This window comes from Saccopteryx bilineata, chromosome 1 (genome assembly GCF_036850765.1).
Source record: "Saccopteryx bilineata isolate mSacBil1 chromosome 1, mSacBil1_pri_phased_curated, whole genome shotgun sequence".
Taxonomy (NCBI): domain Eukaryota; kingdom Metazoa; phylum Chordata; class Mammalia; order Chiroptera; family Emballonuridae; genus Saccopteryx; species Saccopteryx bilineata.
The window spans coordinates 305,061,176-305,075,396 of NC_089490.1; the positions used below are offsets into that span (position 1 = coordinate 305,061,176).

Consider the following 14,221-nt stretch of genomic DNA (forward strand, 5'->3'; position numbering starts at 1 on the left):
TCTTCAGTTTTAAATTTTATCTGTTGAGACTTCTTATTCTGGTCGATGAGTTTTCTATCTTTGCGCTCCCCTCCCCCACACACCCTATGTTTCTTTTGGTTGGAGAGCAGAGCCCTGTGCGGCCTCTGCCAGATGTGAGATAGCAGCAGAGTCATGAGAAGCAGGACACCAACCTGTGAGTTCTCATGCAGTTGGCACAGGGTCATTTCTGGGTGTTGTGTTTCACTATTAGCCTCTGAACAGAGGTGGTTTAAATTTGAGCAGGTAGGATTTAGATGTTTCATTTTCATGTCTGTTTTCAGCTCTCAGAGCCACATAGTTTTTTGGGTTTGTAACAAGATGCTTTCTGTTGCCCAGGCCCTAGGCTCCTCGTTGGCCCCAGTCCACGTTCCTTCTGGGGGTCTGGCTCCCTTACGAGATCTCGTGGCTGCCCCACCCTCTGTGTTTCGCGTGTCTCAAAGTATCAGCTTGGGGAGCTCAGTGGGATCTGGTCAGCTTGGAGAACTCACGATGGTAAATGCTTTTTCTTATGTTGTGTATATAGTGACTGTGCGTTAGGGCCTGCCTGCTCCATGCTAGGAACAGCGTGGCCCATAGCTGAGAGATAGAGGGCAGGGGCCGAGTCCTCAAAGGTCATACTCTGGTTGGGAATGTGAGCCACACTTGCATGATGCTGAAGGTAGGCTCTTGGCAGTGGAGGATGGACCCATACCACAGGGACTGCGGTGCCAATTTCCCAGTCCGTCAAGTCAGGGCAGTTGAGAGTTGGGGAAAGGAGGCATCAGTATGAGCCTGAGTGACCAGGATCAGCTCTGTGGATGTGGTGTGCTTACTCTCTAAGGCATCTAAATAGAAAACATTCTGGAGGTCATTCTGAAGGTCTTCCTTGTGCGACCCTTGATTTTCTTTCTCTATTTTGGAGCCTTCACAGGGTCTGAAGACTGCTGCTTACACAAAGGGTCTCTTGGGCTCCATCCACGAGGACAAGAATGCTCTCAGCTTTTTGGCTTTAGGGGAGGAGACCAACAAGGAGGAAGAGGCAGAGAGTGACAACCAGGTAATGATGACTCCTCCTGGCTTGAAAACCCTCTGCTATTTTTTTGAAAACTTACTGTTGTGGTAAAATCTATATAACATGAAAGTTGTACCTGACTGCCAGTGCGCAGTGCATAGTGCGTCGAACAGGAACACTGAGGTCCCCGGTTCAGAAACCCGAGGTCGCTGTCTTGAGGGCAGGCTTGCCAGCTTGATCATGGGATCATCAACATGATCCCAACATCACAGGCTTGAGTTCAAAAATTGCTGTCTTGAAGCCTAAGGTCACTGGCTTGAGCAAGAGGTCACTGGCTTGGCTTGAGTCCCCCCACCACCAGTCAAGGCATGTATGAGAAGCAACCAATGAACAACTAAAGTGATGCCCCTAAAGTTGATGCTTTGCATTTCTCTCCTCTCTCTCTTCTCTCTCCTCTCTCTCTCTCCTCTCTCTCTCCTCTCTCCTCTCTGTCTTCTCTCTTCTCTCTCTCTTCTATCTTTCCTCTCTCTCTCCCTTTCTGTCTGTCTCTCTCAAATCAATAAAATAAAAAAATACAATAAAATGTTGAGCATCTTTATTTTTTTTGAAGAAATAGTTGCCATTTTAACCACTTTTTAAAAAAAAATTTATTTATTCATTTTAGAGAGGAGAGAGAAAGGGAGAGAGAGACAGAGAGGGAGAGAGAGAGAGAAGGTGGGGAGGAGCTGGAAGCATCAACTCCCATATGTGCCTTGACCAGGCAAGCCCAGGGTTTTGAACCGGCGACCTCAGCATTTCCAGGTCGGCACTTTATCCACTGCGCCACCACAGGTCAGGCTTAACCACTTTTAAAAAAGATTTTACTTACTGATTTTAGAGAGTCGATAGGGGATGGGAAGCATCAACTTGTAGTAGTTGCTTCTTGTATGTGCTTTGACCAGTCAAACCTGGGGTTTTGAACTGGTGACCTCAGCATTCCAGGTTGACGCTCTATCCACTGTGCCACCACAGGTCAGGCCATTTAATAAATTTTAAGTATACAATTCAGTAGCCTTAATTACTTTTAAAGTGTTGTACAGTTGTCACCACTGTCCATTTCTAGAACTTGTCCATAAACCCAGATAGACACTCTGTGTCCACTAAGCAGTGATCTTCCCCCTTCCATGGTAACCTCTAATCTACTTTCTCTTTCCATGAATTTGCCTATTCTAGAGGTTTTATATAAGTATAATTATACAGTGTTGGTCCTTTAATGTATGGTTTCTTTTTCCTTTTGAATTTATTGGGGTGACACTAGTTAACATCATTATATAGGTTTCAGGTACCCAATTCTGCACCTCATCTCTCTTCACCGCATTGTATGTTCCCCCTCCAAGTCCAGTCTTTGTCCATCACCATTTATCCCCCATACCCTCCTCCCCCTCCCCCCCAGTAGTTACCACTCTGTTGTCCATGTCCATGAGTTTTTGTTTTTTTTTTCCTTTCTTCATTCCTCCATTTCTTCATTCTACCCGTTTACCCAGCGCCCCTTCCCACAGCTGTCAGCCTGTGCTCTCTGTGTGAGTCTCTATTTTGTTTTGTTGGTACATTTGTTTATTAGATTGCGCATATGAGTGAAATCATATGAGATTTGTCTTTCTCTGACTGGATTATTTCACTTAGCATAATGATTTCCAGGTCCATCCATGCTGTTGGCAAAAGGTAAGATTTCCTTCTTTTTTTATGTCTATATAGTATTCCATTGTGTACATGTACAACTTTTTTATCCACTCATCCACTGATGGACACTTGGGCTGCTTCCAGATATTGGCTATTGTAATAATACTTCAGTGAACATGGGGGTGCATACATTCTTTCTAATTAGTGTTTTGGGATTCTTTAGGACACATTCCCAGAAGTGAGATCACTAGGTCAAAAGGCCATTCCGTTTTTAATTTCTTGAGGAATCTCCATACTGTTTTCCACAGTGGCTGCACCAGTCTGCATTCCCACCAACAGTGCACGGGGGTTCCCTTTTCTCCACATCCTCGCCAGCACTTGTTGTTTGTTGATTTATTGATGATAGCCATTCTGGCTGGTGTGAAGTGATATCTCATTGTGGTTTTAATTTGCATCTCTCTGATGATTACTGATGATGAGCATCTTTTCATATGTCTACAGGCCATCTCTATGTCCTTTTTTGGATATCCATCTATTTGAGTCCTTTGCCCATTTTTTAATTGGATTGTTTGGGTTTTTTTGGTGTTGAGTATTATAAGTTCTTTATAAATTTTGGATATTAAGCCCTTGTCAGATGTATCCATGAATATGTTCTCCCATTCAGTGGGTTGTCTTTCCATTTTGCTGACCGTTTCTTTTGGGTGCAGAAACTTTTTAGTTTGATGTAGTCCCATTTGTTTATCTTTTTTCATTTCCCTTGCCTGACAAGATATATCAGAGAATATACTGCTATGAGAAATGTCTGAGATTTTACTGCCTATGTTTTTTCCTAGGAATTTTATGGTTTTGTTTCTAATATTTAAATGTTTAATCAATTTTGAGTTTATTATTCTTGTGTATGGTGTGAGAGGATGGTCTAGTTTCATTTTTTTGCATGTATCTAATTATCCCAGTACCATTTATTGAATAGAATGTCTTTATCCCATGTATGTTTTTCTTTGTCAAATATTAATTGACTATATAGGTGTGGGTTGATTTCTGGACTCTATTCTGTTCCATTGCTTTGGTTGTTTTGGCTATTATGGCCTTGTAGTATAATTTGATACCAGGTAGTATGATTCCTCCAACATTGTTCTTTTTCAAGATTGCTATGGCTATTCGGGGTCTTTTGTGGTTCCATATAATTTTTGGAATATTTATTCTAGTTCTGTAAAATACAACATTGGTAACTTGATAGGAATTGCTTTGACTCTATGAGATTGTTTTGAGTAATATGGATATTTTAATGATGTCAATTCTTCCTATCTATGAGCATGATATATGCTTCCACTTATTAGTATCTTCAATTTCTTTCTTCAGTGTATTATAATTTTCTGACTACAGTACAGGTCTTTTACATCCTTGGTTAAATTTATTCCTAGGTACTATATTCTATTTGTAGCAATTATGAATGGTATTGTTTTCTTAGTTTCCCTTTCTGATAGCTCATTATTAGTGTATTAAAAAGTAACTGATTTCTAGATACTTGTTTTGTATCCTGCTCCTTTTACTGAATTCATTTATCAGTTCTAGTAGTTTTTGATGTAATCTTTAGGACTCTTTATATTCAATATCATGTCATCTGCAAATAATGACAGTTTTAGTTCTTGCTTTCCAATTTGGATGCCTTTCATTTCTTCTTCTTTTCTGATGACTGTGGCTAGGACTTCCAGTGCTATATTGAATAAAAGTGGTGATAGCATCCATATAACCATTGCTTTGAATTCTATATCTGATAAATTGCTTATCTCCATTTCAGTTAGCTCTTTTTCTGGAGATTTCTCCTGTTTTGTCCTTTGGGCCTGTTTTTTTTCTCTCCTCATTTTGGCTGCCTCTTTGTGTTTGTATGTATTAGGTAGATCTGCTGTTTCTCAGTCTTCATGGAGTGGTCTTATATAGTAGTGTTCTGTTGGGTTCAGTGGTCCAGTCTGTCTCCCAGTCACCATAGTTGGTCCTCCAGGTGTATTCCTTGTGTGCGTTATGTGAGTCCTTCTGTTCTAATTGAGTGTTGATTGCTCTTGGCCCATTGTGCATGGGATTGACTGTCTTTCCCGTGGTCTGTCTTTCACTGTGAGGCTCTGTGTGGACCAAAGCATGGAAGCTACTGTGCAGGTGCTGACCACAGGAAGTGAAATTTGACTCAGCTGGGTTTGTAACCTGAGGAGAGATCTTTTAGATATGCTGCTTGTGAAGTTAATTGGATCCTGCTCTGATGTTGTCTGAAGCTGGCCATGTTGGTTCTGGGACTCTTGGGAGGGAGCCTAGCCTGGTGCATGCCAATGTAACACATTGCCTGTGGCTGGCTCTCGGCAACCTGTTTGGAGCTACAATCGGTCCACAGTTTGTGACTGCCTCTGCTGGGCTTAGGTGCTTATGGGAAGGACCAAACTGCGTACCAAGGCTAGCTTTGACCAGCACTGGGCCCAGGGGCAGGTCAGCAAAAGTCCCAAGGCACTCTGAGATATGCCTCTGGCTGCCTCCGCCTGTTAGGCTCTGTCACTGAACAGCCTCAGGTGGAGTCAGGAGTGTGGGGCTAGTACATCCATTCTGAAGGGGAGGTGCCTGTCAGGCTTCAGGGAAGATGGTGAGTGTGGCCCCCATCCCAGAGTCACAGGTCTCAGTCTGTCCCGGATTTTGCCCTGACCTCAGCAGGGCAGAGCCACTAGGAGTCGGACAGGTGGAGCATTGGAACCCTGAGTATGGTTCTACTGAGTCTCCCATGAGGGGAAGTGCCAATCAGATTCTTGGGAAAGTGGGGAGAATGGCTCCCACCTCAAGGCCAGACAACTGAGTTACTCTCACTCCCTGAGTCTGTCCAGACCTCTATTCCCTGGCCAAGGGAGCTGACCCTCAGCAGGCCTACTCTCTGCAGGGTGGAGCAAATTTCCCCCCCCAAGCTGATGCCACACAAAGGGGGCTGCTTCACCCAAGAATGATGGCATTGTGGTTGGGAGAGTGACTCAGCACTGGGACTTCGGGGGCTGTCCCCCTGTGTTTCTCCCCAGAGCCACAAACTCCAGACTCTTCTCATGTGACTCTAGTCCTGTCAGCCCTCCCTCTGCCAGAGCCCAGGGGAAGTGGCTGTGAATGAGATTTTTGCATTGGTCCTTTAAGATGGTGCCTGAGTCTCTGAAGACTCCTATCTTTTTTTTTTTTAAAAAAATATTTTATTTATTGATTTTTAGAGAGAGGGGAGAGAGAGAGAAAGAGAGAGAGAAAGGGGGAGGAGCAGGAAGCATCAACTCCCATATGTGCCTTGACCAGGCAAGCCCAAGCTTTCGAACCGGCAACCTCAGTGTTCCAGGTCGACGCTTTATCCCACTGTGCCACCACAGGTCAGGCCTCCTGTCTTTTTTTGACTAGAAACCTCATTGCTTTTCACCTGAATGCTATGTGGGTGCCTCTTCCTGGCTCTGGTGCTCTGGGCTTCGGGGCCAGGCCCGGCATTCAGGCCCCTCCCTTTTCAGAGGGAATTCTTTCCACAGCTGGGCTATACCTCCAGAACCTTAGCCGCAGCTCATGGGAGTGGGGCCTATTTGTGTCTCTACCCTTCCTACTGTAAGTTTTTTTTTTTCTTAATTATTTTTTTTGTATTTTTCTGAAGTTGGAAACGGGGAGACAGATTCCCGCATGTGCCCGACCGGGATCCACCCGGCATGTCCACCAGGGGGCGATGCTCTGCCCATCTGGGGCGTTGCTCTGCTGCAACCAGAGCCTTTCTAGTGCCTGAGGCAGAGGCCACAGAGCCATTCTCAGTGCCCGGGCCAACTTTGCTCCAATGGAGCCTTGGCTGCGGGAGGGGAAGAGAGAGACAGAGAGGAAGGAGGGGGAGGGTGGAGAAGCAGATGGGTGCTTCTCTTGTGTGCCCTGGCCGGGAATCGAACCCAGGACTCTTGCACGCCAGGCCGACGCTCTACCACTGAGCAAACCGGTCAGGACCACCTACTAGTTTTAATGTGTCATATTCTATGAATCCTTGGTTATAACACTCTTCATTTAGTTGTGAGTCGGTTTTTCAGGATGATTGTTCTTAAATTTAATTGTAACACCAATTTGGTCCTGGGAGGAGAGGAGTGGAATATCCACCTACTCCACTGCCATCTTGGATCACCATCCCATGTGTGGTTTCTTTTCTGTGCCATGTTTTCATGGTTCATCTACATTGTAGCATGTATTGGAGCTTCATTCCTTTTTTTTTTTTTTTTTTTTCTTTCATTTTTCTGAAGCTGGAAACAGGGAGAGACAGTCAGACAGATTCCTGCATGCGCCCGACCGGGATCCACCCGGCACGCCCACCAGGGGCTACGCTCTGCCCACCAGGGGGCGATGCTCTGCCCATCCTGGGCGTCGCCATGTTGCGACCAGAGCCACTCTAGCGCCTGGGGCAGAGGCCACAGAGCCATCCCCAGCGCCTGGGCCATCTTTGCTCCAATGGAGCCTTGGCTGCGGGAGGGGAAGAGAGAGACAGAGAGGGAAAGCGCGGCGGAGGGGTGGAGAAGCAAATGGGCGCTTCTCCTGTGTGCCCTGGCCGGTAATCGAACCTGGGTCCTCCGCACGCTAGGCCGACGCTCTACCGCTGAGCAACCGGCCAGGGCCCGCTTCATTCCTTTTTATGGCTGAATAATACTTACTGTATGAATAGACCACAGTCTGTTTATCCTTTCATCTGTTGATGGACACTTGGGTTGTTTTCACCTTTTGGCTACCCTCTGTGCGACTTTGAAAACAAGTAAAATTGATTTTCCAGCCCACTGCTTCATTTGTTGCCCAGTCTGTACACCAACAAAGAGCCACCTGCCCTCTCCCTGGGTTGTCCATTTTCCTTCAACTTACCACTCATAATTGTTTTGTTTTTAGAGTGTCTGCAACTCAAGTGAGCTTCTGAAGAACCTGCATGTGGACATTGGGGTGCTGGGGGGCGACTTGGAGGCCCCCCAAGGTCCTGAGGCCCTGCAGGCAAGTGCCTTACTTAGCCTAGTGTGTCCTTTCTCGCTTCCTGAGCCTTTGTCCCTATGGAATGCATGTTAGGAAAGGGAACCACTTGTCCTGTCCAGGTGGGATTTCTGGGGCTTAGGGAAGCGCAGGAAGGGAAAGAAATTAATTCATTTACTCATTTATCAAATAACCACCATTTATTTCATGTTTCTATAAAACAATGTACTTTGCTAGGTGCTACAGGTCATAAAATGCCTAAATTAGATGTGATTCCTGCCCTCTTAAGAGCTTATAGTCTCGTCAGAGTAAGACTTAAGTAACTGGAATGCAGAGTAGATTGCAGTGAGGCCATAAGGACATAAAGCAGAGGCTGTGGGAGGGGACATTAGAAGTCTCCTGTCCCATTGGATTGGCCAGGAAAGGCTTCATTGAGAAGCTGACACCTGAGGTGTGTGAAGAAGAACAGTGGGCAGGGCTAGCCAAGCAGAGGTGAGTGGTGGGGAGGGCGCTGCACAGGCAGAGGCAGAGGGCTGAGGCGAGTCTGAGGAAGACGTACTTCCCCTCTGATTGCAGTATAGCATGTATGTGGAGGAGGAGTGAGAGCTAACACCGTGGGATAGGTGGGGCTGGATCATGGAGGACCCACATGCCAGCTCCTAAATTTGGATTGAATGACACAGGTGTTGGCAGCCATCAGAGATTTTAGGTGTGACATCACCCAGATTCTGAACATTTGTCGAATGCTAGTTGTGTAGCAGGCCCCTGTGCTGGGCCCAGTGGGAGATGCAGATGTTGGTAAAATGTGGGTCTGGGCTGGCTCAGGGAGTTTGCAGTGGGAGAGACACTGGGTACTTGGCGTTCAGTAGGTGATGAGTAAATGTCGAGGAGTGGATGTTTCGGGGACTAAAGCAGGACCGCATGTGAAGGCCCTGTGGCACAGGTACCTTGTTTGGAGGAGTCCTGAGGGGAAGAAATTACTTGTCTAGAGATCAGGAAAAAAAATTTATTTTTTTTTTGTATTTTTCCGAAGCTGGAAACGGGGAGAGATAGTCAGACAGACTCCCGCATGCGCCCAACCGGGATCCACCCGGCACACCCACCAGGGGGCGACGCTCTGCCCACCAGGGGGCGATACTCTGCCCCTCTGGGGCGTCGCTCTGTTGCGACCAGAGCCACTCTAGTGCCTGGGGCAGAGGCCAAGGAGCCATCCCCAGCGCCCGGGCCATCTTTGCTCCAATGGAGCCTCGCTGCGGGAGGGGAAGAGAGAGACAGAGAGGAAGGAGAAGGGGAGGGGTGGAGAAGCAGATGGGCGCTTCTCCTGTGTGCCCTGGCCGGGAATCGAACCCGGGACCCCTTGCACGCCAGGCCGATGCTCTCTACTACTGAGCCAACCGGCCAGGGCGAGATCAGGAAAATTTGATGGAAGAGATAATATCTGACGTGGGTCTTTAGGAGTGGCTAAGTTTTGGACATGGAGAAGATGTAAAGGATATTCTAGGCAAACAAATAGCTTGAGCAAAGGCACAAGGCCTGGGACATGCAGAATAGGGTTGAGAATGATTCCGGAAATACCCTACCCCAGGGGTCCCCAAACTACGGCCCGGGGGCCACATGCGGCCCCCTGAGGCCATTTATCCGGCCCCCGCTGCACTTCCAGAAGGGGCACCTCTTTCATTGGTGGTCAGTGAGAGGAGCATAGTTCCCATTGAAATACTGGTCAGTTGGTTAATTTAAATTTACTTGTTCTTTATTTTAAATATTGTATTTGTTCCTGTTTTGTTTTTTTTACTTTAAAATAAGATTTGTGCAGTGTGCATAGGGATTTGTTCATGGTTTTTTTTATAGTCTGGCCCTCCAATGGTCTGAGGGACAGTGAACTGGCCCCCTGTGTAAAAAGTTTGGGGACCCCTGCCCTACCCAGTACTCCTGTTGCTTCTGATCTCTTTCCCATGATCTGTCTTTCACTGCCACCAGAATGTTCTTTATAAAAAACAGACAAAACCGCACACTCATCATATTGTTATAATAACCTAAAAACTCCAGTGAATTTTTGTACACGAACATTTCCTACTATATGTATTTTGGTATCCAATTTATTCATTTTTAACAATTAATATTCCCAAAGTATTTACATAACTAGTAAACCGTGAATCAGCAACTCAGATTCCCCCAAACATTTAAATATGGATTGCAAGCTTAATTAAACTTTTCACAGTCTAATATACCAAACTCTTTTAAATACTTGAAACACTTTAAAATGAAATAGATCACTCATGTTTTATTAGAATGATCACAAAACTGACCACTAAAGCAACAGTGCTGGTTTCATGGATTTGTTTCCTTATTAATATGTCCTTATAAGCCCTTACCATGTTCCTGGTATTTCTGACTCTGTTCACTTGGTCCTCAGCTTGCCTGGAGAGCCAGAGTAATGTCTCAGGTGGGCTGAGGTTGTGGATGTTGGCTGACAGGCCCCGAGTTATAGGTGGTCTTCCTAGGTGACTTAACTCTAGCCATTGCAGGCCCCTTTTTATAGTTAGACTTTCTCTAGTACCTCACAAACTGTCCATCTTTTTGGTTCTGCACAATCAGTTGTGTTTTGATTCTGACTTTGACACTTTCTTCCAAATGTGCCATTTTCCCCCCTGAGTCTCCCCTCTTTCTATAAACCTGATGATCTGTGTCTACTCTGAAACCCTTCCTTCTGAATGGGACCTGGTCTGTTTTCATGAAATCCAAAGCCTTTAGTCTTTTTGCTTCCCTAAAGTGACAATTTAGTGTCTTCTCATGTACCATAAGACCTTATAATTCTGCTGAAGTCAGAGCTCAGGTTTGAACCCAGAAGGACGAGCTGACTAGGAGCAGAGTGTTGGGAGGACTGACTGGCTATTGGAGAAAGAGGATAGTCTCCATAACACCAAGCAGATTAAGAGGATTGTCTACTCTGTTCATGTCTGTATGTTTAGGACCTGGCCCAGGGCCTGGAACATAGTAAGCCTTGCTGAACAGTGAGAAGATGAACAGGAGAAGGAAGGAATGGACCATGCTGGGACAGGGAGGGTATCCTGGCAAGATTGTGCTGGGTTTCTGTTCTTCCCTTGGCTTGCCTGTGTCCTGGGTAGAGTGAATACTTGTTTGCTGCTATCAGCTGGTGGATTGAAGATCACCAAGTGGTTCAGTTGTGATGAACTTTGACTTTGGACCAGTTCATTTCTACTTTATGATGGATAAGTGTTAACAAAAGGTTTTTTTTTCTCTGACACATCCTGGGTTTCCAAAAGCTTCCCTTTGGTGATGATGTGCTTTTCTGGGTGAGTGGACACTTAAACATATTTTGTATAACCTCTTTAGTATAAATAGGCAGCCTGTGTGATGGGGGTAAATGTCTGGAGTGGGAGGTGTTAAGGACACCTCCCACTTCTGTCTGCAGCATTTCAGTAGATTTAGTTCCTTATGCCATGTGGAGTGTTAAATTCCTGTGTTCTGACTTCAGGCAGGAACTAGGGCTTTTCCTGGTGGGGAAAGTTAGTGGTGGGGATGAATGGGGGGGAGAGTATGTTTAAGGAGTTGACATAGCTGCCTCTGCTGGGGTCACACCGTTTGAAAATAGCTTTTGTCCCAGTTTGTAGCGCTTGGATCCTCCGAGGTGCCCGCCTGTTCTCCTGCGCACCCCAGGCAGTCAGTCCTACATGGAGAGCTCCTTCAGTGGTTTGTTCTACCTTGTCTCATCATCAGCTGTCACTTTGCTCGTGATGCCATGAGAGGGCAGTAGGATGGCAAGAATGCGTTTTTCTCTTTCCTTCCCCCTCCTCTGCTGCCTTCAGCTTAAACCTATGCCTAGTCTATTACAGAATCAAAAGGGTTAGGTTCGTGAAACGGACACTGAAAGTGGACGTGAGTGAAAGAGAGGCTGAGGGGAGGCGAGCTGGCCTGTGACCTCTGTTGCTTGTGAAAGGCCCATCAGCTGATAAAAGGAGAGAGAGGGAGCTGGGCTTAGCAATAACAGGATGATGTCAGTGTGACTGAAAAGTGCTAGCAACACCAGGGAGAAGTGCAAACACTTGAGACCAGCTGGGTGGCAATGCGATGTGGGAAATAGATGGGTTGGTGGTTGGCGTGGTGAGGGTCTCCCCAGGACAGGATCTGGCCATGGCCATCGTGCTCAGCAGCCCTGTCCTCCATGTCCTCCTTCCTGAGCTGTGTGGGTTTCAGGAGCCCCTGCCTCTGTTCTGGCTGGAGGATGATTGTAGCACGGGGGTGCCTCATGGCTTTGGGGGGTATGTTAAACACAACATTGTTCTTACACTTTCCTGCATCACCCTCGTCCTGCAGATGACAAGTTCTTTTTTGAAAAAGTAGCAGAAATTTGCCTAGAGATGCCCAAGGGCCTAGGGCTGTGACAAGAGACAGAGGAGTCTGACTGCAGAGGAGCCGAGAGCAAGCTGTGCCGAGGGAACAGTCCCTGTCCCTGCCTGTCCCCCTAGAGCACCGGTGCTGCAGACAGGCATGGCACGCCGGGCTGGAGTACGCGTCCTGGGTGGGGCTCAGGCCTGGAGTACGCGTCCTGGGTGGGGCTCAGGCCTGGAGTACGCGTCCTGGGTGGGGCTCAGGCCTGGAGTACGCGTCCTGGGGGGGGCTCGGGCCTGGAGTACGCGTCCTGGGGGGGGCTCGGGCCTGGAGTACGCGTCCTGGGGGGGGCTCGGGCCTGGAGTACGCGTCCTGGGTGGGGCTCAGGCCGTGGCTGAGATGTGATGAGGAGCAGGGGCCCAGAGAAAGGGGAGGGCATGTTGTGTGTCAGGCTTTCTACGCACCCAGCTCTCCTTCCCTTCGTGGGTAATCTGTAACAAATGCCCGGTCTCCCTCTGTGGTCCTTCCCTGCAGGATATACCTCAGGCAGTTGTGTGCAGTTGTCATGGATGCAGAGAATGCAAGCTCATTTATCTGAATGTTAGCCATGCTGTAATATTCTACCATTTAGGTAGACAGAAGAGGATAGGCTCCCTTGTGAGTAAATCTTCTTTTGAAGAACTTAAGCTTGAGAGTGGCTGGGCCTGGCTTTCTTGTAGGGTGGCTGTGTTTTCTGATATATTAGGATGGGAAGCTCTTCCTGTGTCCCATGTCCTCTGGTTTTCATAGGTTACTTGTTTCTCCATCATCTTGAGTGTTAATAGGTAATACTTATTTAGCTATTTTTCACTTAATAAGCAGTATAACAAATATAGTCTAATCCCTGTATAACCTTGTAAAATAAATGTTACATCTCCCTTTTATAAACAGACCCATATTTATTTATTCACTTATTATTTGTGAAGTGGCAGTGTTCATTCCCAGACTTGTCCTCAGTTTCCCTTCCTTCAGAGTGGGCTGCGAGAGGGCTTATTCAGGTTGAAGCCATCTTACCCACAGTTTAGCAAATGCCTCTGGAGTTTTACAGTGTATTTTAAAAAATTCAGTCAAGTGTTTGCTGAGAACTTATTATGTGTCACGCAGTGAGGATACTAGGGGCTGCCCTGGTGAGGGAAACAGAGAAGAAAATCAGCAGTTGTCACACAGGACTGGAGAAAGGGGATTGGGCTGGCTCATCTCAGGACAGCTGCCCCGGGGATCAGGGATGGCGTCCCGAGAGAAGTGAGGCTGGGAGGCTGGGAGGATCAAGGCGGGGAGGGGAGAGGTTGAAGAATGTGCGTGGCCAAGTAGCAGGAAGGCAGGCTGTTTATCCCCAGGCCGGAGAGGGCATGTGTGCAGGGTGTGGCTGGAGATGACCCATGAGGAGTAGGCAGGGGCTGGGCCATAGGAGGACATGGGAACTTTGTCCCCTAATCCACGGTCCACTGCCTTTATTTAATCACGAGGCGAGCATGGCCGGGAGGATTGGCCCTGCTTTTGCTGTGTGAGGTGGTGTGACTGGCCAGATACCCCTCACTTCTCTGAAGAAACTTCACCTCCTTCTTGGAGTCATTGGAGCACTTAGACCAGTTTTTGAGCTCCTGCTGAGTGCTGGCCATGATGGGACATTGAGATGAGGAGGGCTGCCTCACCTGGAAGATGCCTGTCCTGAGGAGGAGGAGCTCACCGTACCCCCCTTCCCTTAGCGCAGCGGTCCTGGCTCGTTTCTCCCATGCTACAGGCTAGGGAGGTTGGGAGGATGGGCAGCACTGGAGCATGCCCTGCCTTCGTGCTTCCTCCCTGGCACAGACTTGAGGCTGGTGAAAGCATTACCACTGTGTCCAGTTCCCCGTGCTTTGGGCAGTAAGGGCTCATGACCAGGACGACCTGGGACATTTCACTTTTCTCCATACTTATCTGAATTTCTTGAGGGAAAAATCAATGTCTTGTTTATATTTGGGTCACTGAAGTAGCATTTGGCACATAGAAGGTCTCAGTGAATGAATGTGTGGGTCTTGTTCTATAATAATTAGTAGTATACTTATGGAACACATGGTATGCCAGGTACAATTATCAGTTCTTTAATTCACTTAATGTTGACTCATTTAATCTTCCCAATAACCATATGAGGTGGGCCTTACTATATCCCTGTTTTTAGGGGAAGAGAGTGAGGCACAGAGAAGTTATTTG

At 47.1% G+C, this 14,221-nt stretch overlaps 1 protein-coding gene across 11 annotated transcripts in view; it reads left to right on the forward strand.

Moving 5' to 3' along the window:
• CEP164 (centrosomal protein 164) overlaps positions 1-14,221 on the forward strand; it is an 86,133-nt gene that overhangs the window by 39,471 nt on the left and 32,441 nt on the right. For 8 of the 11 annotated variants that reach the window (XM_066245626.1, XM_066245573.1, XM_066245578.1 and 5 more), the window contains 3 exons: positions 358-513; positions 923-1,057; positions 7,568-7,666. In XM_066245626.1, the coding sequence (XP_066101723.1) occupies positions 358-513; positions 923-1,057; positions 7,568-7,666 (390 nt within the window). The remainder of the gene's footprint in view (positions 1-357; positions 514-922; positions 1,058-7,567; positions 7,667-14,221) is intronic. The other 3 variants (XM_066245618.1, XM_066245634.1, XM_066245644.1) reach the window with 3 other exon arrangements.